At 33.2% G+C, this 24,361-nt stretch overlaps 1 protein-coding gene across 1 annotated transcript; it reads right to left on the reverse strand.

Annotated features, from left to right (window-relative positions):
* Positions 1-86: 86 nt before the first annotated feature.
* MS3_00003714 (uncharacterized protein) lies at positions 87-21,401 on the reverse strand. The gene is made up of 3 exons (XM_051211570.1): positions 20,825-21,401; positions 6,107-6,332; positions 87-1,446 (listed from the first exon to the last, which is right to left on the reverse strand). The coding sequence occupies exons 1-3, from the start codon at positions 20,926-20,928 to the stop codon at positions 1,330-1,332; spliced, it is 447 nt and encodes a 148-aa protein (XP_051071642.1). The 5' UTR covers positions 20,929-21,401; the 3' UTR covers positions 87-1,329.
* Positions 21,402-24,361: the final 2,960 nt, after the last annotated feature.

Consider the following 24,361-nt stretch of genomic DNA (forward strand, 5'->3'; position numbering starts at 1 on the left):
ACAGTCCCATGACTTTGGAGTTATTGACAATGACCTTAACAATTGGACTTTTAGATTTAGTGTTTCCTATAAACTATCTTAAGACAACTAAGCCTAGTTACCAAACATACGTTTGTCTGACGATAGCTGAAAACAAACTGTTCTAAAAACGTGAAATGATTGTTGTACAGTAGCTTAAATTTTATGTAAATGAGATTTTCACACTTGACATTTACAAGAGTAATGAGCACTTATACTTTTCCTAGACCATTCATATACTGTGACGAAAAACTTGTCCAAAATACACTGATTTCACCCAGTGAATAACAATGTCTAAATTTTTATCACATTAATTTTCAATTTATTTGAAATTACACTGGTCGTATCAGGTTCATTTTGTTTTCCTGATTATCGTATAGGCGAAAACAAATGATTAATTGATAAATCACTAGGCGGTGATCACTTTCATATATGTCAGGTCCTTCTGAGTGCAGATCGAATCCTATTGAGCCAGTTGCGATGAGCCACCAATCTAGGTGACTCGATATCGATCAATTGTAAATACATCCCAATCCGACGGAAGGTAAATCGCGGCCTGGATAACCAAGTGGTAACGTCTCTAACTGTGAAGCTGGATGACACGGGATCGAATCTGTCAGGGAGCATCAGTTCCCTCAAGATCACAGGTACACCTTGCTGACAAATGCCAAGTAACAGGAAAAAATTAAACATAGGATAATAGTGTAAGTTTCTACGATAAAGGAATGTGAACACTCATATTTCGTTCTCTCAATATTTCCGCTAATAATAATAAGAAATTATTTTTAGAGAACTTATTATTCAATTTCCATGTATAATAAGTGTTACCAGGCTAAATATAATGTTAAATGGAGTGATTATTTCTAAAATAATAGCTGACATGTATTTTCGACAGATTTTTTTTGTAATTCATGCAATATCGATGAGCGATTTATTTTTCTTTCAAGAACTGAACACATAAAGTGAACCTTGGCACAGCACAGTCAACCAAAGCATTCAAGATTATATATATTCGGGGTTTACATTACATAAAGTAGATAAAGAGTTTAAAATAAATAAGGCGGCATTAGAAATAGTTTAATCTCTCCAATTCTAGAATGTGTCACTTTCATTGAAATTAATATATCTCCTCTGAAAGTGATGCTATTCAACCGAAATTTAATTGAAACTGTAGTTAGACGTTGATAATCTAATCTATAAACAACATTTTTAATTGAATAAAAGAAAGAAAAGTGAATATGTGGATAATTATCATTATTTATTTATGATTATTATTACACTTTTTTTTTCAATAGAAAATGTTAATCGGAATTAAAGGCGTTTCCCAATCATTGGAAATACAGTTGACAATATAAATTGCATACTCTCTTTATTATCATCAATCTCCATATATGATACAATTGTATCAGTGAATATAGGTAGAATGGACTAAATTGAATTCATGCAATGAAACACCCAGTAATCGTTATCATAGTAGTAGTAGTAATCGTATTTTGTAGTTGACAATTCGATTAGTTATTTTTTAATTAATGAAACAGAAAATAAAATAATTTGTATGAAAACGTGAAAATATTTGATGCAAAATTATAAAATAAGCCAATTAACTTAGAGGATTATTCATATCATTAGTGTTGAATTGTTTAATGTATCATAAATTGCACAACTTGATAGATATCTGTATATACATGCACATAGCAGTAAAGAGTGTACATGAAATATCATATTCATTAATAAAGTATCATTAATGATTATCTAATAGTTGGGCTCAGTTTACATAATCATTATCGAAACTTGTTGACAACTTGATTAATTACAGAAAAATCAATTTACCAATATACATTAAATAAATTACATTTTTTTGCAAAACAACAACAATGTAAAAAATGGTAATGAATAAAATTTGATGGATTTTTTTCACAGTTACGAATGTTTTATAACTCCGCCTGGAGTCCCTCCGGCGGCTACTGCCGGTCCCAAGCCCGGATAAAGGAGGAGGGTTGGGCATGGGGTTAGCGTCCCCATCTCGTAGAAAACTAACTCGCTAAAAAAACGCTAACCAGAAAAAATTATTCAAATCTTTTAAACTTTGCCCTGGGAGTCAGGTCTTCTTTTAGAAGAACTATGACGCCTCATGATGAAAGCCGAATTCCTTCGGAAGTTACGAGGCCGATGCCCCTTCTGACAACCAGAGAGACCATTTATTTAGGTACATGGAATGTTCGTACAATGTGGGACACCGGAAGAGCCTTCCAAATTGCTGCAGAAATGAGAAGATACAACCTAGAGGTACTTGGGATCAGTGAAACACATTGGACACAAGTTGGACAACAACTAACTTCAGGAGAGTTCCTGTTATACTCCGGCCATGAAGAAGAAAATGCACCACATACACAAGGAGTTGCATTGATGCTGTCCAAACAAGCGCAAAATGCGCTTACAGGATGGGAATCTCATGGACCAAGGATCATCAAAGCCTCGTTTAAAACAAAGAAAGAGGGTATTTCAATGAACATCATCCAATGCTATGCGCCTACCAACGACTACAATGAAGACGCTAAAGATCAATTCTACAATAGGCTGCAGTCAATCATCGAGAAGTGCCCAACAAAGGACCTGACCATTCTGATGGGAGATTTCAATGTCAAGGTTGGAACGGACAACACTGGATATGAAGACATCATGGGACGACACGGACTGGGAGAAAGAAACGAAAATGGTGAGAGATTTGTAAATCTATGTGCTTTCAATAAGCTGGTCATAGGCGGCACCATATTCCCACATAAACGCATACACAAAACCACATGGACTTCACCGGATCACTCTACACAAAACCAAATCGACCATATTTGCATCAACAAAACGTTCAGGAGGACTATAGAGGACGTGAGAACCAAGAGAGGAGCTGATATAGCATCAGATCATCACTTGCTGGTCGCCAAGATGAAATTGAAACTCAAGAAACACTGGACAAGGGGGCGAACAATATCACAAAAGTTCAATACGGCCTTTCTTCACGATACTAACAAACTCAACAAATTCAAGATAGTCCTCAGCAACAAGTTCCAGGCCTTTCATGATCTACTCAATGGAGAAGGAACTACTGTGGAGAGCAACTGGAAGAGGATCAAAGAGGCAATCACTTCAACATGTCATGAGGTCCTGGGTCACAAGAAGCACCATCACAAGGAATGGATCACTGTTGATACACTGGATAAGATTCAAGAAAGAAGGAACACGAAGGCAGCGATCAATACCAGCCGAACAAGAGCAGAAAAAGCCAAGGCACAAGCTGAATACACAGAAGTAAACAAACAATTGAAGAAGAGTATCAGAACCGACAAACGTAAATATGTGGAAGATTTAGCAACGACGGCGGAAAAGGCTACAAGAGAAGGAAACATGAGACAATTGTATGACACGACAAAGAAACTCTCTGGAAATCGCCGCAAACCAGAACGACCAGTGAAAAGCAAGGAAGGCAAGGTAATCACCAACATTGAAGAGCAACAAAACAGATGGGTAGAACACTTCAAAGAACTCTTGAATCGACCAGCTCCGCTGAACCCACCCAACATCGAAGCAGCACCCACGGACCTCCCAATCAATGTTGGCCCACCAACAATTGAAGAAATCAGCATGGCTATCAGACAAATCAAGAGTGGCAAAGCAGCAGGACCGGACAACATCCCAGCAGAGGCACTGAAAGCAGACGTAGCGGCAACTGCAAGGATACTCCACATTCTCTTCAGCAGGATTTGGGATGCGGGACAAGTACCAGCAGACTGGAAAGAAAGACTTCTGATCAAAATACCGAAGAAAGGCGATCTCAGCAAGTGTGATAACTACAGGGGCATCACTCTTCTCTCAATACCGGGAAAAGTCCTCAACAGGGTATTGTTAAACAGGATGAAGGACTGCGTAGACGCCCAACTTCAAGACCAACAGGCAGGATTCCGTAAGTATAGATCGTGTACAGACCAAATCGCAACTCTACGGATCGTTGTGGAACAATCAATTGAATGGAATTCATCACTCTACATCAACTTCATTGACTACGAAAAGGCATTTGATAGCGTGGACAGAACAACACTATGGAAACTTCTTCGACACTACGGCGTGCCTCAGAAGATAGTCAATATCATACAGAACTCATATGATGGATTACACTGCAAAATTGTGCATGGAGGACAGTTGACAAAGTCGTTCGAGGTAAAGACCGGTGTCAGGCAAGGTTGCTTACTCTCACCCTTTCTCTTTCGCCTGGTGATCGACTGGATCATGAAGACGTCAACATCTGAAGGGATGCACGGGATACAGTGGACATCTAGGATGCAGTTGGATGATCTAGACTTCGCAGATGATCTGGCCCTTCTATCCCAAACGCAACAACAGATGCAGGAGAAGACGAACAGTGTGGCAGCAGCCTCAGCAGCAATAGGTCTCAATATACACAAAGGGAAAAGCAGGATTCTCCGATACAACACAGAATGCACCAATCCAATCACAATTGACGGAGAAGATTTGGGAGATGTAAAAACCTTTACGTATTTGGGCAGCATCATTGATGAACAGGGTGGATCTGATGCAGATGTGAAGGCGCGGATCGGCAAAGCAAGAGCAGCATATTTACAACTGAAGAACATCTGGAACTCAAAGCAACTATCAACCAACACCAAGGTCAGGATTTTCAATACAAATGTCAAGACAGTTCTACTGTATGGGGCAGAAACCTGGAGAACTACGAAAGCCATCATCCAGAAAATACAGGTGTTTATCGACAGTTGTCTACGCAAAATACTTCAGATCCATTGGCCGGACACTATTAGCAACAACGTACTGTGAGAGAGAACAAACCAGATCCCAGCGGAGGAAGAAATCAGGAAGAAGCGCTGGAAGTGGATAGGACACACATTGAGGAAAGCACCCAACTGCATCACAAGACAAGCCCTCACATGGAATCCTGAAGGTCAAAGGAAAAGAGGAAGACCAAAGAACACATTACGCCGGGAAATGGAGATAGGCATGAGAAAAATGAAGAAATGGATGGAACTAGAAGGGAAGGCCCAGGACAGAGTGGGTTGGAGAATGCTGGTCAGCGGCCTATGCTCCATTGGGAGTAACAGGCGTAAGTAAGTAAGTACGAATGTTTTATACTAGTTAGGAATATAGTTTTCAATAGAATAGAATTTTCCAAGTAACTAGATCAATTTTATTCCATCAACTGTAAGTCAACTTGTTAAGTCATACTTTATCCCTTTAGCTGTCATACAATGAAAGGATGCATAAACGCATTGGAATTTCGGTTTTGCAATACCTAGTGCAGCATATATATATATATATATATATATAATAAAACTGATCTCTAAACATTATGACTTATGTCAGCAAACTAAACTAGAGTAAGATAAAACTGACTTAATAATTCGGATTTTATTATAATTAATCCCCCCATGACGTACATATTTTTTCAAGAATGTTCATTTTATCACTGTCACGATCACAACAATTTATCCAATCATTCACCGTACAAATGTTAGTTTCTTGATCAAAATTAACCGTTTTTCAACATATTTTAATCACTAAGATAAATAAGTAATAAAAAAACATGTTATTTAGTATAGCGAACCTAGGTGTTAGGCATCGATCAAACTAATAACTTCATATTTAAAAGACTGCACACTTCTAGCCTTTAAACGAATTCACATTGTAAATTCACTTGGTGTTATTTGCTTGTATCTTCTCATTGTTGTTTAGGGCCGCAAATGACCAGTCTCTTATTGACATATGTGCATACTGTACAAATTGCCTCAAAGTTGCTTTAGTTCACAAAAATTATAAGAAAAGATGAATAGTGGCTAGGAGTGGAATCTAAGACGCACGTTTTGTCCTATTTGGGACTTATCAGCTAGATGTACCCGCATTTCAGTGTCGATGTTTACTCCGGGACTCGAACACAGTATCTTTCGTTTCAAACTCCATCGCATCCCAAATAGGAAGAAACGCACGTCCTGGATTCCACTGTTAGCCACTAGCCATCTCTGCTTATAATTGACATTATATATATTTGATTATATAAAAATAAACATACCACAAAATGAGCTACTGTTAATCCACGATTTGTGTGTATTGCAGCTAAATATTTTACCGTTTCTTGTAATTTCTCTTCTTCATTAAAATTTCTCACAATTTTCATGATATTATCCACATAACATATAGCCATTTTAGTAAGATAATCTAAATTCAATGCTTGAGGCAAAGTGACTGATTGAAGTGGTTTGTACATTTTCATATAATGAGGATTTTTTATTAAAAGTCTAATTAAATGAAGAAAAGTATATAAACCGATATATAATATTTATACTTTGTGCATTACATTTAATGTAATATTATTATGAGAATCTTTAACAGAATGTGAAGATAAATACCAGTAAATATAGATATTAGCTGATCATTCCTGTAAAATATAAGTTTTACTTTCTATCTTCAGTTTTCTTACTAGTTATGTACACAAACACTAATAAAATTGAACGAAAAACACTTTCGATAATCAATTATTATAATTAAGTTTTTTATTCTCCTCAGGATTGCGCACTGCTGAAGAGTCCCATACTAGGACAAAACGGCCGTCCAGTGCTTCCATGTTCAAGAAACATTTATTATAAAGTGAATTTTATAATATTAAATTATGAACAGAAAAATGAATATTTGGGATTTTCAATAAATTTTGATGATATCACTTTACAATCAAAACTTAATTTTATTTATAGTAGGTACATTCAATGTATTACATATCATATGAAAATTTTTTAACATACTACTTATACTACTCAGAGACGTGTTTGATTATTATAAATATGTAATGGGATAAAAGTTTTAGGATATTTTATTTACTGGATTAAATCAACTAAATATTAAAACATTTCTTAGTAATATTTGAAGTAAATTACTCTTCACCAAAAAATATCTATGTAACCAACAACACTATTTTGTGTAAATTCAACCTGAATATAGTTGGATAATTCCAATCTTAACTATAAGTCAAATTTCATGGAATAATTTTCGTTTAAAGACTATAACAAGAGTTCAATCCGTATCGGATAGAAACAGTTATACGCCTCAAACAATGAATGAAGCGTTGGGCAAATCATGGATTGATTTAAATTATATTAAAATCGTTGGATGTCGGCTCAATGATCTAGAAGTTGAACGTTCATGTGCGAGACCGAAAGTCCTAAGATCGAGTCGCCCATGTAAGATTGTGAATGAGCACTGTTGTGGAGTTTCATACTAGGATGAAACGAACATCCAATACTTTTAGATTTTCAATGGTGGTCTATTAAAATAAATAAATAATTCAGATTTTCAAATACAAACCAAAATAAATATATGGCTTTCTCTTCATTTTAATACTGAAAATATTTTTGAATAAAAAATGAACTAATGAAAAGACTAGAAAAATTAGAATAAAGTTAATATCCATCCAATCACCAACGGTCTGATATTCTATGAATCGACGTATAAGCTCAGATAATTTAAAATTCATTTTTACTTATCAAGTTTCTATACTAAATCTATCATAATGATGAGAAATATGCAAATGTTTGCACTGCTTCATGTAATTTGGTCAATTTGGCTTTCATGACAAAACTAAAATTAAATTAAATATAATAGAACTATTGATAGACTGGATTTTATTTATGAAGATTACCATTGGTGATGAAAGAAAACCGAGATTGAAGTTCGATTCAGATTAGAAGTTTTCAAATTATTTGTTTAGTTAACGATTACGTCTTATGATTTAAATGATGTAAGAGTTTAAAAATAACACAGTTATAACATCGCTTCATGTACTTAAGCTTCGACAACCAAACAAAATCTTTAAATAATATACAAAATCAAGTGAATAAACCTCTATTGAGTTACTAAATTCAATAAATTTATGATACAGATGTCATTCGTTCGTGAAAAAACATCTTTCAGCCTAATAAATTGGAATTAGTTTTCATATTATTCAAAATTTTCACCTCATAATGAGAATTATCATGCAAAACTGAAAACTACTAAAGAAATCAAAAAAAATCTCCAATCGTCTTAAGTATCAGTGATGAGATGATAAAGATCAAAATTATGTAAAATAAATTAAAATTTTGTCAGTAATTTTGATATGCATTATTTTCTTTGAATATGTTCTTTACAACTGAATATCTTCCAAAACACATGGAAACTTAATTGAATGTAACATAGAGATGAAATAGATCGGAAAATTAGAACCAACTTGTTTTTTATCTAAAGTAAATTGACATCACTAAAGAAAAAGTCAAATCTCCACTATACATATGACAATCACAGATAGATTATAATAAACCAGTGAATTTTCTCTACTGGGTCTTTAATTACTTTTAATCATCAAATTTGGTTTAAAGATTACATTCTAGAATATAATTGACAAAATGTCAGTTTATCATTGATGACTAGATATGTTGTCAACGAAAACTTAATAACTGATTAGTGTAATTATACATCATACATATGTTATAAGTCTTAACGTCATTTATGATTTTTTTAAATATGAGTCTTGTTTCTGTCATCCTCTCTCTCTCTCTCTCTCACTCTTCAACATACCGTACGTAATAATTTTGCAGATACTGGTAATTAACACTTTTAAGAAATGTAATTAACTCTGGAAATGAACCAAACAAATAGCTAATTACATAATAGATAGATTATTTCGGTCAATATTTAATGTCGATTTCTAATAAATACATTTGTAATGAACGAGAAGAGAAGTGAGGATAATCGAATATATTTGAACACAAAATTACAGACCGTCTTAGTAAAATCTGAGACCCATACAGTAAATACTTCATTTGAAAAAATGTCAATCAATTGTCCCAAACTTGACTGTTCCTTCATTTCCATAGTAATCATTCTCTGTATTCGTTCACTTTTCTTCGATCTTTTTAACCTTTTTACTTTCAGTTATTTCTCTTCCAATTGATGGTATATACTACTTATATCTATCAACATCAACAGCACACACTACACTATCAGATATTCAATTAAGTATGTCATAAAACTAAGAAATTTTTTTTGGAATTTACATTATTTTAATAAAATTAAATCTTGTACACAAAATGTGCTAATTTTTTATTGATCCATAGAGAAAATATTTTGTTTTGAGAAAAAAACAATAAAACAGAAAAAAATTGATCTAAAATAATTGATGAACAAAACAAAAAGAATTTTATAATTATCGTCAGTGAAAACACCACCACTACTACTGTTACTACGACTACTACCACTACTAATGATAATAATAATAATAATAATCATACTAAATAACTTGCAATCATAAATGGATTGGAATTTGAAACTAACAGTTTTAGTTATAAATAAGCATCATGTGTTGGCATAAAGAAAAAGAAATATGTTAGTTTAATGTCAATAATTATATGATTTTAATCAAATATATCAAAAATACATACTTTGTAATGTTTACACTGTAAGTTGTATCTGTTTTGTTTTTCTTTAGTTTTTAAAAGAAAATAAAGTATGTTAAATAAAATGCTTGATGATAGTTGTCAATAATGTTTAATAATGAGTTTAAACAATAGAAATATAAAGTAATTGCTAAGTGATTAAATCTATCAATTATAGAGAATATACATGGTCATATTGGAAAGAAAAATTCCAGGACTGATAAGTTTTTCAGTTATAAGTGATAGATTATCTAATGAAAGTTTATTCAACTGAATTTTTTTTTGTATATCGAATAATATTCTAGTTTTTGTTCTTAGACTAATTCTACTTATCTCATTTATCTAGTTATTTGTCGTCTTCTAGAAATAGAATCCATATAGATGCTGATGATCAAGGTGTTTCATTAAAATGAATGAATAAATATTTATATTAAACTACTTGTCAATGTATTCACTACATCATTTACCTTAAAAACGACCATATATTTCCTAAGTTAGTTGAGCTTTGAGTATGACATGTTAAGTTTTATGAACAAATAACCACCAGCAATTATTAGTAGCATTACTCAATGAATAATTATGTCATGGTCTGTTGATTGAATCATTTAATTTATATTTTTTGATTTCGAGAATTTTCATTTTCCAGTCATTGATATTCAAGACTGAATTGAGTAGTTTCTGTTAACGCAATGAGTTTCTTTGAATAGATGTATCAATATTGCTTACATTTGAAAATCGATTAGATTTTCCAGACAATGGATAATAATAGATTCAGGATACACGCTATTCGTTGTTAGAAACTCGATAACTGTAAAGCCCTGTAAACTATTATCAAGGTTCCTATGAATAATAATACATATACCGGACTCGTTATATAATTAGTGACCATAATAATGATTAAACAGCATAAGTAAAAACACTGTAACTTTTTAAATTATAATTACTGAGTTCAAGTTGTATTGGTTCCACCAACAGTAGAGTGTAATTATATACAGTGAGTTCAAATTTAGACAAAATATTCGTCCTGCTTCCATTATCAACCACTATCAAAGATGTAATACAAATAATCTTATCATAGTGGTAAAACTTGTCAATAAAATAATCCAGAAGAATAAATATTAATTCATTTACGCAAAAACTAAATTCACGAGTACCATTGTCAGTAGTAAGAACAGTAGTATAATTCATAAGGCTTATAAGTTATAAATACAGACATAGAAAGAATGAACAATAATTGGATAGAACTAGAAAAGAAGGCCCAGGACAGATTGGGTTGGAGAATGCTGGTTGATAGCCTCATTCAATGCATATAAAAAAAATCTATTAGCGATTTTATGATCATATGTAGTACTTAACCAATATTTATTTTTTCAGTCATTTTAGTTAAACATTGTAGTGTCGGTTACTATGTAAAGCCCACATAACTTATTTTAGCTTCTGGACAGATCAATTTACCCATCTTCTTGAGTCCCGTTTTGACCTTGTTAATTATTCACTTATCAACTCTGTTTTTATGTGTGTGTACATATTATCCTACTCATCACATGTCTATAGCCTATTTTTGTGTGACTATAAATATTAATTAACGCTTGATTAAATGGAGTTGGAGCACACGCCTTATCCACTGCACATCATTTCAATTCACTCTTTTCTCTTCGCTTCCTTTGCTTCATCCCTCTGATTGTCTGTCCAGATCAATGATTGTACAAAATACACGTATTCAAAATCCTTTCTTGTATTTGACTTATTTTAATTCCATTATTTACCAACACGGATTAAGTCAGTAATTTTATACGAGGATTGGCGATATGTACATTTCAATAACAATCAATCATACAATTGACCTGGAGTCAGATTTTAAGCCTTTAAAGTGATGAGCTCGTCAACAACATCGTCCGATCTAATTGACGTCAAAATGAAGAACTTCACAACATACATGAACATTTATCAATGTTTAATAAAACATTTTGACGAAAAATTAAACATTAAATAAATAAAGTTACAGCTGATTAGACAAGAAGTAAATTTTAAATGAATCAATTGACTTTATTATTATTATTATTACTTTAAAGCTGATACACTTTTGTTGAATTTGTTTATTTACTAATGAATAAATAAAATAACGGGGTAGTATTCTATCATTAAGTTAGTTAAATGATTTATAATATCTTTATAATTCACTCCTATATTTCTAGTTATTTAGTAAATAAATATTTTTCTGACATAAACGATCATTCAAGTTGTTCCAGTTAACTGATACTCAGATATCATTGGTTTCGTCTAAGTAAATAGGATTCAGAATAGGGATTTGTGGAGATTGTTGCAATTTGCGTAGTTGAATTCATAAGTTCTAGTGAGAAGTTGTGACCAATGGAGTCCAGTCCGTGTGTAGCGGAGACCGTTATCCACCTCAGATAATGGATGAAGGGTTGCGCAAAATAATGGATTGATTGAAGTTGGACATAAATACTGTTGGATGCCTGACCAGTGATCTAGAGGTTAAGCGTTCGTGCGTAAGACCAAAGGTCTTAGGTTTAAATCTTTCGTTCGGGATCGTGAATGTGCACTGTTGGGGAGATCCCTACTAGAACGAAACGATTGTCCAGTGCTTCCAGGTTTTCTGTGGTGGCCTTACATTGATCGACTCATGAATTCAACTATTAAATGAACAAGTCAAATGAAAAGTTCACAAACTTTATTAGGCAAAGAAGTTATCTAAAGTGTAAAGGAGAACATTCACCTTCATTAAAAATTCTTATTTTGCAATGTGTGTAAAACAAAACTGTCCATACTGATATTTCACTACTTAATACTAATAGCTTTATGATAGAAATAGTCAATTTACCATTTTTTTAAATCTTATATTAACTCAATAAAAGTTCTTCTATATGTAGCAGTTCAACATCATCGAGTGAATGAATTGATAATGATAATAGATAGATATTGATTATTAATTTATGTTGACAATGTTGGTTAAAGAGAGGAGGATGTTGAGGCCAGATCAAATTTGTCTTATCCTCATATATCTATTCGAACCATTTGAATTCCTAAATGATTCTACTATGAAACATTCTTTGTGAATTAAAAAGTTTTAAAATGGTTTCAATATTATCAAAATCAATCTTGTGATCTGTTATCATAGCGAACACACCTATGATTGAAGATTTTTCAAACCTTATTGAATTTTTCCGTAGCCGAATAGAAGCTTAACGATGCTCATTTGTTCGAACTTTGATTTCTTGTGAAGTTTGTCTAATGTATATTGTCACTGTCTGAACATTTTGTTTTTCAGACACAACTATACTGCGAATTGTTAGGTATTTTATATTTTACATAAACTAGATTACTTCGTAACGCATTTGATGTTTTAAAGAATATATTGATGTAACATTTGTTGAGTACTCTTCTGTTTCTAGCTGATGTGTGTAATTTTCATGAAATGATGACTGTTTTAGTTCATGATTTTGTAAAATTTTCATGAATAGATTTTTTTGAAAATATTTTTTTTGGATATTTATTTAATTTTCAAAACATTTTTTGTTTTTTGTTAGTCCCCATTTCCTTTCCTTTTCATTTGTTATTAACGTGTATGTCCTTCTCAACTGACTAAACATTACTGTTCCCTTAACATTAATTGAATGTGAAAATTAAAAATTAAAATATTCGTTTGATTGTTGTCATCCTGATAACAAGACCATTAGAATATCCACTTTCTTCCCGTTTTTTTTAAGATAAGTATAGTTACATCATTTATTTAACCTCTACAAAAATGAGTAGTGAACGTCACTTTATAATAAAATGAAAGTATTATCAATGCATCTTAGTAATATTTTTGGTTAGATTGAGTTTATGAATATTTTCTCTTCAAATTTATTCATGAATAGATTTGCAACTAACTATAAGTGACATAAGTGGATACTTAGCCAAAGAGTAATAAAATACATTGAAAATATTAATCAGAATATACTTATTGGGACATAAGAACAAGAAAGAGTGCATCATATGAAGTATTCTCTTTTCGAAAAATTCAATCTAAGAATTAAACAGTTACAAAATATATACTTTTTAGCAAAGATAATTAATAATATTTTTATCAGAAGGGGTTTTGTGGATATTATAGTAATTTTAGTGGTCGAGATCATGAGTCATTCGAGGCTAGACCACCACGGGAAACCTGGAAGCACTTGACGACCGTTTCGTCCTATTGTGGGACTCCTCAGCAGTGCGCATCTACGACCCAGCCTCGCGGGATTCGAACCCAGGACCTGTCAGTCTCGCATCAGGCGCCTAACCAACCAGATCACTGAGCCGGCATCCAACGGTGTTAATGTCTAACTTCAACTAATCCACGAAACTGAGTAACACACCCACCATTGTCATCAGTGAGTTACTACCTCACAACTGACCCGGTTGAACTCCACTGGTCACTGCCTCTCCCTAGAACTCCAGGACATATCTCTTGAAGCCAGTCACAAGTGAGCATATATTGATTAGTATCAGAAGGGGTTTTGTGGAGCTGAGGAGTCCCACAATAGGACGAAACGGCCGTCAAGTGCTTCCAGGTTTTCCATGGTGGTCTAGCTTCAACTGACTCATGTTCTCAACTGTTGAAATAATATTTTTGTTATAATGAATTATGTTGTTTACTTGTTAGCAAAATCATGAAAAATATGTTATTCCTATTGAGAAACATTGTATAATAAGATGAGATAAAACTTTTAAATTGAAATTCAATGTAATTGGATAAGGAATTGAGAAAAAAGTTGTTTGTGTGTAAAAAGTCAGAAAAAAGTGTGTGAGGAGAGGTGAATAACTTTGTGAAACTAGAGTTTAAGACCGAGATATTAAAAGTTGGGTAAATTTCTTTTAAACATAAATATATGAAAAAGGCTTCGCTAATGTTATAAAAAACGGAAGGTTACTGCCTTTGTCAAGTTTCTGTTTACTTTGTAGGTAACTTTAAACACTAAGTCTGTTGTGATTAGATGATCCGTGATAACAAACTCCTCGATTATGGAGTTATTTTCTTATCTTTTCAAATATTCTATTGTTAATCGACGGAAATTAAGGAACCGTCGAAAATCAGGGAGCACTAGAAAGTTTTTTCTTTCTAGTTTGAAAATCACTGATAATGTTAACTTATATTTTCTCATAAAATGAAGACCAAGATCTTTATTTTCATGTTTCAGAGGAAACTGAATGTAAAAATCTATAATCATTTTGCTGACAAACATGAAGTTTAAAATAAACGTGAATAAAAACCAAGAAAAGCTTCTGATAAGGTCACAAACGCACATCACAATGTTCCTTATTAAGCTATGAAAATCATTGTTATCATTATCATTGTTTCTATTAGAAATGTCGACAATTAAAAATCTGAACTGTGTCTTCGGCTAACACTGTTTGCACATCACATATTCAGCAGTATGTGTTGGCTTGTACCCGTGAAAATTTAACCACCAAAATATGATATCACCTCCAATAATATTTAAAATACAGACTGTTTTATGACCTTCTGCTTTGGCCTTGGCTATTCATAAGTTAAACAACAAAATCAAACCACTTTTATCGAATTTTCTATATATAAATGACAAACTTGAATCTATAGTTTGTATTTACATAATCAGACAAGAATCCAGTTATATGACTATCTAAAGCCTAATCAGTTATAACATGGTCAGTTATAAGTTTGATCACTTCAGATATTCTGGAAATTGTATCTAGTAAAATAATGGTTATAACAGGCACTAATTTATGATGAATGAATGTTTCTGTTACCTAACTTTTAAGACTATGTACGTCTTCTTGAATCGAAAGTCTAAGTATTTTTTTGATAGCATAATAAGTGATTTGGACTAAACGCATGTAAGTGTATATATGTCAGATGGTTGAAAGTAGTCGACAGAAAACCTTGAATTTAGGTTTAGCTCTGTTCAACATTCTTCAGTAATGTGTATCTGTCCTCTTGAGGGAATTAGTACTACTTGGTAAATTCAAACTTGCGTTATCTAGCTTCAAACAAGAACTTTCAAAACAACTACTGAATGAAAAACTCTTCAGCATAAATAAATTCACTCCCGTAATTTGTTATTATGAATAAATTAAATGACCAATTATTTTGCAAAACTTCAATTAAAGTTGATAATAACATGAAAACGAACAAACAATAAAGACAAAATTTAAGCAACATTTATAAAAAATTATGTATTTTTTTAACTTACGACAGTAATGACCAATAAAGAGTGTATAAACAGTTTGGAAACTTTCAATACAGTGTAACTAGTATAGAAATTAGAATTGAAAATTTTATAGTGGTTTAATTACCACCTTCAGAATGAGGAGGGGTTATGGATAAGATAGAATGTGAAAATGGAGTTACTTCTTAGTAATATAGATTGTGATTTTTCTAAATAGCATTTGTTGAACAAATTTTTCATTTTATTTTTTAAACTATTACTAACTTTAATCCATTTTTTGACTCAATAATTACTGATTTATCTTTTACCCGTTAAGTTTAACGGTACTAGCTCGGTAATTAAGGTGTTCGGCATCCAGCTTAAGTTGCATTTTCAAACCACGTTCACCCCGCTTTGGTCTGGGCAACTAGGTAGTATTATTAGCTCCCACACTTTGAGTGTGTTTGACAGTCAAATAAACATAACCGTACTTAGCAAGGTGTTGGCAAACATAACGGTCGTTTAACTACAAATTTGTTTACCAATTTTGTATCAGAAATGTTTTCGTTATGTGGGTCACTTGTAGCCTATTATTGTACCTGTATGGACACATCGGTAATGAGGCAGGAGAACTTAAATGTTTGTAAAAATACAAATTTCCATGCTTCTTTCCTATCGAGTAAAAAGGTGAGGATAGGACTTTGAAGTTTGTTATCAGTGAATAGTAAGAAATCGCAACCTTTAGTCGTCACGATTACCTGTAAAAATATTTATTTGTTGTTGTAAATATTATCGACTGAGAATATCTTTGCTTTCAATCCATCTACATTTATGCGACTGCTTGTTATATGATTAAAAACTAATTCCGCGATAGATTTAGACAAATATATCACCAGTGAACAATTTTCAGTAACAATTTATATTTCTTATACTGACTGAAAGCTATGGCATTATCTCTGGTAATATAATTCGAGTACTGGATGACTTTATTCCTTCTGAAGATCATTTTAACTTATATGATCGTAATTTCGACTGGCTTTCGTATTGATGATAACTGATTCTTGTTTCTGAAACCAGCTTACTTAATTCCATTTTTTGGCCAGCAATACTCAATGATCCTTTTCTCACTAAATAAAAGTTCTGAATGATGAAATTCTAATGATTATATTTAACACTTATTTCATTACAATTAACTGTTACACTGTAATAAAAACAATGATAATTATAATTGATTTCAAAAATATTCATATAAGGGATATAAATCTAGCTGGTATTGATGAAATAAGTAGCTTTGCTTTTCAGTGAAGTCAATTTCATTGAATCCACAGTGAAGTGATAGATACTTAATTGTAATTGTTGAATACTAATGAAATCTCTTGATCCAAAGTTTCATTTTAATATTTATGGTATATAACACATTCTATATAAAGCATTTTATAGATGTTGATCAGTATTTCCTTTGTGATGTTGAGTTCTCTGAGTTGAATGTTTTAATGGCAAAGCTTTGGTTACCTTTTTAGATAATATCATTAGGGCTTACTTCAAATACAAATTGTCTAGAATACCAGAGGAAGATTCACAATCAAACCAACCACATCATCGATATTAAAATTATCAAAACCATTCGCCTGAGCTATACACTTTTCAGATCATCTGAAAATCTTACAACCGTAACATGCTTTTAGTTAATTATTATTTCTTAAACTACTACGAATTGTCCTGTATTGTTTATTAAACAAACTAATGATTTGGAAACAATTAAAAGGTCAAACAAGACAGTTAGAAATATAAAAACAACAAGGATAATAAAGAAAATAAAATTGTCCACATTGTCACTGACATCGAATAATGAAATCAAAAATGCAAGGGTAGTTTTAGAATAAATGCAAACTGTTTATGAATACAGAACGGGAGTTTAAATTCTTTTGTGCTTAAGGCTTCGGTAAATATAGTCGTGCGCCCTTGATTATTTCTATGCTATACTCGAAGGGATGTTTCTGGCTAAATCCCTCAACCAGTTTCTATTGTGTCCGTAATCGCAGAGAAGGATGGATATTTACTGTCTATTCTAATTTGAACAATGCAGTTCGCATATTTTTTTCTGAACCATTTCAGTGAATTTTGACCGGAGTTTCATGTAATGCACCAATTTTATCAAGGAAATAATTTGTTTTAAAAATCAATTCCCTCTTGGAAGACAATACATCAACACTAGTTACCCTATAAATAATGTTCAATTAAGGTCACCTGAATGGAGGTTATATATCACAGGTACTACCATAACTATGCGCAATAGTTGTCTGGTATAGTCGAAGATGTTTTAAGGGGTTTCATCAAGGTAATTCTTACTGTCAACTAAATTAACCATACATAATGGAATAAACCTATGATTTCTGTTTTGGCAAAGGAAGTTTTCTATTGATTTATACACATTCCGAGTGATATATATTCGAATACAGTGCTTTAAGCAGTGGTTTGAAACTTGTAATTCCTAGGTTTAAACATGAACTCCATTCACATTGGTTTAATTAGTCAAGTAATATTACTATCCTATACACTTAAGGTGTAACTCAATACCGATCATGTAAATATTTACTTGATAAATGAAACATTTTAAGTTTTCATTGATAATCAATATTGGGAGTTAACATAAAATCGGCTAATTCTTATAAATGGAAATAATAATTGGTTTATTTTCACGATTTTTGTAAGCTTAATTCACGAATATTATGTATACATTAAGTTTCGATAATAAAAAAATCCAAGGTTTTGTATCACGTAGATATTGGTTATAAACATAGATTCAAAACAATGTAAATCAGTTTGCATTTACTTCCATAATGAAACAGTCTTCTTTAGTGATATGTATACTTATGTAATCGTCTTATTAAAAAAAATCTTATTCAATGAATGAATAGAATAACAAAATAGGAAATAAGAAATTTCACTGCCTTTCTAAATGTTAAAAAATTAAACTTATATTGATGTTATTAAAAATCCTAGATGTATGTATTTACATGTTATGAAAATAATTTGATTTTGTATAAATTATTTTCTCCTTATTAGAGTTATATGATTTAAATAAAATGCTTGCTTCGTCGATTTCCGCCTGTAGCATTTTCAGGGCTACTGCTGGTCCTAAGCCCAAGTAAAGGAGAAAGGTTGGGCATGGAGTTGGCAACCCCATCCCTTAGAAAACAACGTTGCTAAAAAAACGCTGACGACAATTGTCTACGTAAGATACTGAATGTCCGTTAGCTGGTTGCCATCAGCAACAATCTACTGTGGGAGTGAACAAACCAGCTTCCTACTGAATAGGAAATTAGGAAAAGACGTTAGAAGTGGATAGGACATACATTATGGAAATCACCAAACTCAATTATGAGTCAAGTCCTAACTTCGAATCCTGAAGGGAAACGGGAAAGAGGAAAGCTGAATAACGCACCACGTCAGGAATTGGAAGCAGACATCAACAGGATAAATAGCAACTGAAAAGGACTGCTCAGGACAGAGTTGGATGGAGAATACTGGTGAGCGGCCTATGCTCCTCCATGAGGAGTAACAGATGTAATTAAGTAAGTTTAATTTGTCAAGATAAGATTTAAAATTCAACAAATTATCTAGGTAAATTAATGTATTAACAAAATGTATAATCAAAATATCCAACAATGTAGGATTTAAGTTTCATTTATTATCATATTTGAATAGACAATTTTATGCCTAATGTATATGGACAAATATAAATTTTCGATTCAGTATAATGATTTAATAATGAAACAATAATTTACTCCTAATTATTTGTAGGAAATAGACGAAAAAATTATTGAATGAAGTTTTTAGGTTTATTTTATTGTTTCAAAAAAATTGAATTTTAAAGTAAACATTCGAATACATTCAGAGAGGGGTTTTGTATATATTATAGTAATTTAATAGTTGGATTGATTTGTCAATTGAAGGTAGATCAGGACCGGTCGAACTCCACTGGCAGCAGCCTCCTAGACATATTTCCTGGAGTTCTAGTGAGAAGCCGTGACCAGTGGAGTTCAACCGGTTCTGTTGTGAGGTAGTAACTCACTGAAGACAATGATGGATGTGTTGCTCAATTTCGTTGATTGATTGAATTTAGATATTAACACCGTTGGATGCCAGCTCAATTGTTTAGAGATTAAGCGCTCACGCGCGAGACTGACAGGTCCTAAGTTCGAATCTCGCGAGACGGGATCGTGGATGCGCACTGCTGAGGAGTCCCACAATAGGACGAAACGGTCGTCCAGTGCTTCCAGGTTTTCCATGGTGATCTACCTTCAATTGACTCATCAATCCAACTATTAAATTAATAGATTATAATTCTTTGTAAACTTTAATCCATCTAACAAAACTCAAATCACTACTCAACAACTTCATAGACTATGATCACATTCCAATGTGAATTTCCTTAACTTAAAACAAGTTAAATTAAGTCATATTACATTCAAGACATCAGTTTTGTAATACATCTACTTTACTAGTATGATCAACTGACTTAATTTAATCTACTAAATTTAGCATTCATTAATTCATCTAAATTATCTAAGACATTTTCAATAAGATTTATCATAAAAATCAAATTTACAGTCACGATAATCGTTATAACTAAAATAAAAGTATGATTTTAGTTAAAAAAAGGAAGAAAAATTCATGCATAAATTCACTCATTATCTAACACAAATAATTACAGTTTTTATGGGCAAATATAGATAGTTGCTAGTGATGGTATCCAGGACGCACGTTTCTTCCTATTTCGGACTCGTCGGCTGGATGTACCCTCATCTCAGAGTTGTTGTTCACTCTAGGACTCGAACTCAGTACCGTTCGCTTCAAACGCCATCGCGTTATCCAGAGTGAACATCAACTATGAGATGCAGGTACATCAAACTGACGAGTGCCGAATAGGACGAAACACACGTCCTAGATTCCACTGCTAACCACCATCCATCTTTGCTTATTATGCTTATGACTGAAGGCAATATCGAGGCAATCTGCACAGTATGAAAATATGCCAATAAGAGACTGATCAATTGCAGTTCTAAACATCAATGAGAAGATTCAAGTAAAACAATACCAAGTGAATTGAATAACAGTTTTTGTGTAAAAACAATAATTAACACTTACTGTCTAAATATTTCTTTACCAACTCTAATTTTCTTATCATTTGTTGATAAAATATTTTCCAATTCAGATAATAAACTTGAATGTTTTCTTTGTTCCATACGCATTTTATATGGTGAATTTATTATTATAATCTACTAACTTTGAAAGATTTAAAATTCATTACAAATTCTATAATATTTGTAATTAGATGTTGATGTTGTTGTTGTTTTAAGTTCGAGTCCTTTTGCTTTATTTTTTAGTAAAAAAAAGTTTTGTAGTTGTATTCTTTACTTCCGTTTATGTACTTAATTTACAAAATAACTTTCACACTGTCACACTTATATGTATATATGTACAATATGAATATTATAAATATATATTTACAGAAATTAGATTGTTATGAAAGGTAATCAATAGTTTGTGCTAATCAAGCTTTTGACCTTGAGCACAGAGTTGTTTGCGCATGCGTATATGTTTATATAACTATTTCACTAACTACCCGAAACTGTACATGAATGAATGAATCACATGATGGATAACCAATTGTAATTAGTGGATTTGATGTTATTATTTTCTTATGGAATCAAATTTATTTTAGCACAGGTTAATAAAAGATGGATGAATTATCTAACAGATAAGTGTTCTCAACAAGTTTTTATTTGAAATGCTAGAAAATATGTCACTTCACAGTTAAATTAAAATCAAGTATTGATATTTCAGTAGAACTACAGGATTCAAGGTTATAAAAGAATTGTCAAATAAGATATGAATTACTTCATAATACTATCATATTCTGTTTTAATCTGACTGAATAACCAAGTATAGGTCTATACACTAGAATTTCAGCCACACTGCCATAATATCCAAAGTAGGTTTGGAACAGTTTGAACGTCCAACACAATTAGTGACAGTGCAGTTAATTACTCACTAACATGAAAATCTTAAGTACTTGTAATTATCAGTATAGAGATTGCTGAATTTTTTAAAATTGAGATCATGAACCGATCAATATTAGACCACGATGGAAATGTCCGAAGCACTAGACTGCCGTGTCGTTCTAGTATGGGACTCCTCAGAAGCAAGCACCCACGATCCGGCATGCGGGATTCCAACTAAGGATCTTCGGTCTCGTGCATGAATGCTTAACTTCTAGACCAATGAACCGGTATCCAACGGTGTTAACATCTAACTTCGACAAATCCATCCTATTTCGCGACCATCTTCCATCGTCTTCGGTGGGTAACTGCTTCATCCGACACGGTTGAACGCCACTGTTCACGGGCTTCTAACTTGAACTTCGAGAACTACCTCTCAAAGCTAGTCGTAGATGTGCATTGCTAGAGAGTCCATTACTAAAACGAAATAACCGTCCAGGGCTTCTAGGTTTTCAATCGTGGTCTAACATTGATCGGCTCATGATCTCACTTGAAAAAAATTTAAAATATTGACTAACACATTCTATAATAATTACATTAGTATTACTTACTTACTTACGCCAGTTACTCCTCGTGAAGGAGCATAGGCCGCTCACTAGTATTCGCCATCCAACCCTGTCCTGGGCGATCCTTTCTATCTCCTTCCAGTTCCTATTCATCCTTTTCATACCTGCTTCCATTATCCGACGTAATGCGTTCTTGGGCCTTCCTCTTTTCCGCTTCCCTTCAGGATTCCAAGTTAGGGCTTGTCTCGTGATGTAGTTTGATGATTTGCGTAATGTATGTCCTATCCATTTCCATCGTCTTTTCCTAATTTCTTCTTCAGCTGGAAGCTGATTTGTTCTCTCCGCCTGCAGCTCTTCTAGAGTTACTGCCGGTCCCAAGCCCGAGTAAAGGAGGAGGGTTGGGCATGGGGTTAGCGTCCCATCCCGTAGAAAACTAACACGCTAAAAAAACGCTTACCAAAAAAAATAATTCAAACCATTTTAACTCTGCCCAGGGAGTTAGAAGGTCTTCATTTAGAAGAATTATGACGCTTCATGGTGAAAGCCGAGTTCCTTCGGAAGCCACGAGGCTGATGCCCCTTCTAACAACCAGAGCAAAAATTTTGTAGGTACATGGAACGTCCGAACAATGTGGGAGACCGGGAAGACCAGTCAAATAGCAACGGAAATGAGGAGATGCAATTTGGGAAAACTGAGAATCAGCGAAACCCACTGGACCCAAGCTGGACAGAAAAGGCTAGCTACGAGAGAGATGCCGCTATACTCCGATCACGAAAAGGAAAATGCTCCACACAGTCAGGGAGTCGCCCTAATGCTGTCCAAAGTAGCACGAAATGCACTTGTAGGATGGGAATCTCGCGGATCCAGAATCATCAAAGCATCATTCAAAACAAAGAAGGAGGGGATCACAATGAATATTATCCAATGTTATGCACCCACCAATGATAGCAACGACGATATTAAAGATCAATTCTACGAGCGGCTGCAGTCAATTATAGAGGAATGCCCAAGAAAGGACCTCACCATTCTAATGGGAGATCTAAATGCCAAAGTCCGAATAGACAACACCGGATATGAAGATATTATGGGACGACATGGACTGGGACAGAGAAACGAAAATGGAGAAAGATTTGCAAATCTATGTGCATTCAACAAACTGGTCATAGGGGGCACAATATTTCCACACAAGCGTATACACAAGGCTACATGGATCTCACATTAGTATTATTCTTACAGATTTCAAACTTCCTAAGAATAGTAATGTCAGCTTCTCAATGAAGCTATTCAACGTAAAGAATGCTACACTACGAACCCTATCCGCCTGAGTTATACCATAAAAACTACATTTCTTTTACTAACTAGACACTTTCATACTTTCTGCTTACTGACGAATTCAAATCAGTTCAATTAGGAAGTGTTATGTCCTTTAGTCTGGCTACCCACTTTTGGTGCTGAGGATACTTATCTAATCCAGATTAAGAACTTGGCGCGATAGGCTGACCGACCTGACCTTGAGGCTAGACGCGTGAGTTCGAAATGCGGTAGAGAGAAGAAAAATATGCTATCACATGATTGGCTGACAAGCACGCGAATGAGAGAAGGCAAGACAACTGGAACACTACTCGATCTATTCCTGATATCCTGATTTCTTCTGGTTTCAGATTAGTGTAACAAGGTACATGAATAAATAGGTGACTAACCCTACCACAATGTAGAATAATTAGGAAAAATACAATTATGTCCAAAGCTGGGAATTAGAGTAGAAAATAGGGTGCAAAATATTATGGTTAAATTACAATAGCTTCGGAACAGAGTAGGGTATTGAAATGAATCACACATCGAACGAAAGCTTAAGTTCTGTAGAATAGATTAGGGACAAAAATAAATGTTAGTGATTTACAAGCTTTGCATACAATGAAATAATTTCCCGAAAAATAGCTTTCGTAGTTTCTCAGGGCTTCTTCTTTCCCTGTTCACAACAGGAAGTAATCTCTGAATAGGTAATTTGCTTTATGTGTTACTGAAATCATGAATCAGTAAAGAATAAAAATGATCTATCTACCTAGCAAAATGAGGAAACAACATAAGGTTATTTTACAAAATGCTTAGATTATTTA

This window comes from Schistosoma haematobium, chromosome ZW, assembly GCF_000699445.3.
Source record: "Schistosoma haematobium chromosome ZW, whole genome shotgun sequence".
Taxonomy (NCBI): domain Eukaryota; kingdom Metazoa; phylum Platyhelminthes; class Trematoda; order Strigeidida; family Schistosomatidae; genus Schistosoma; species Schistosoma haematobium.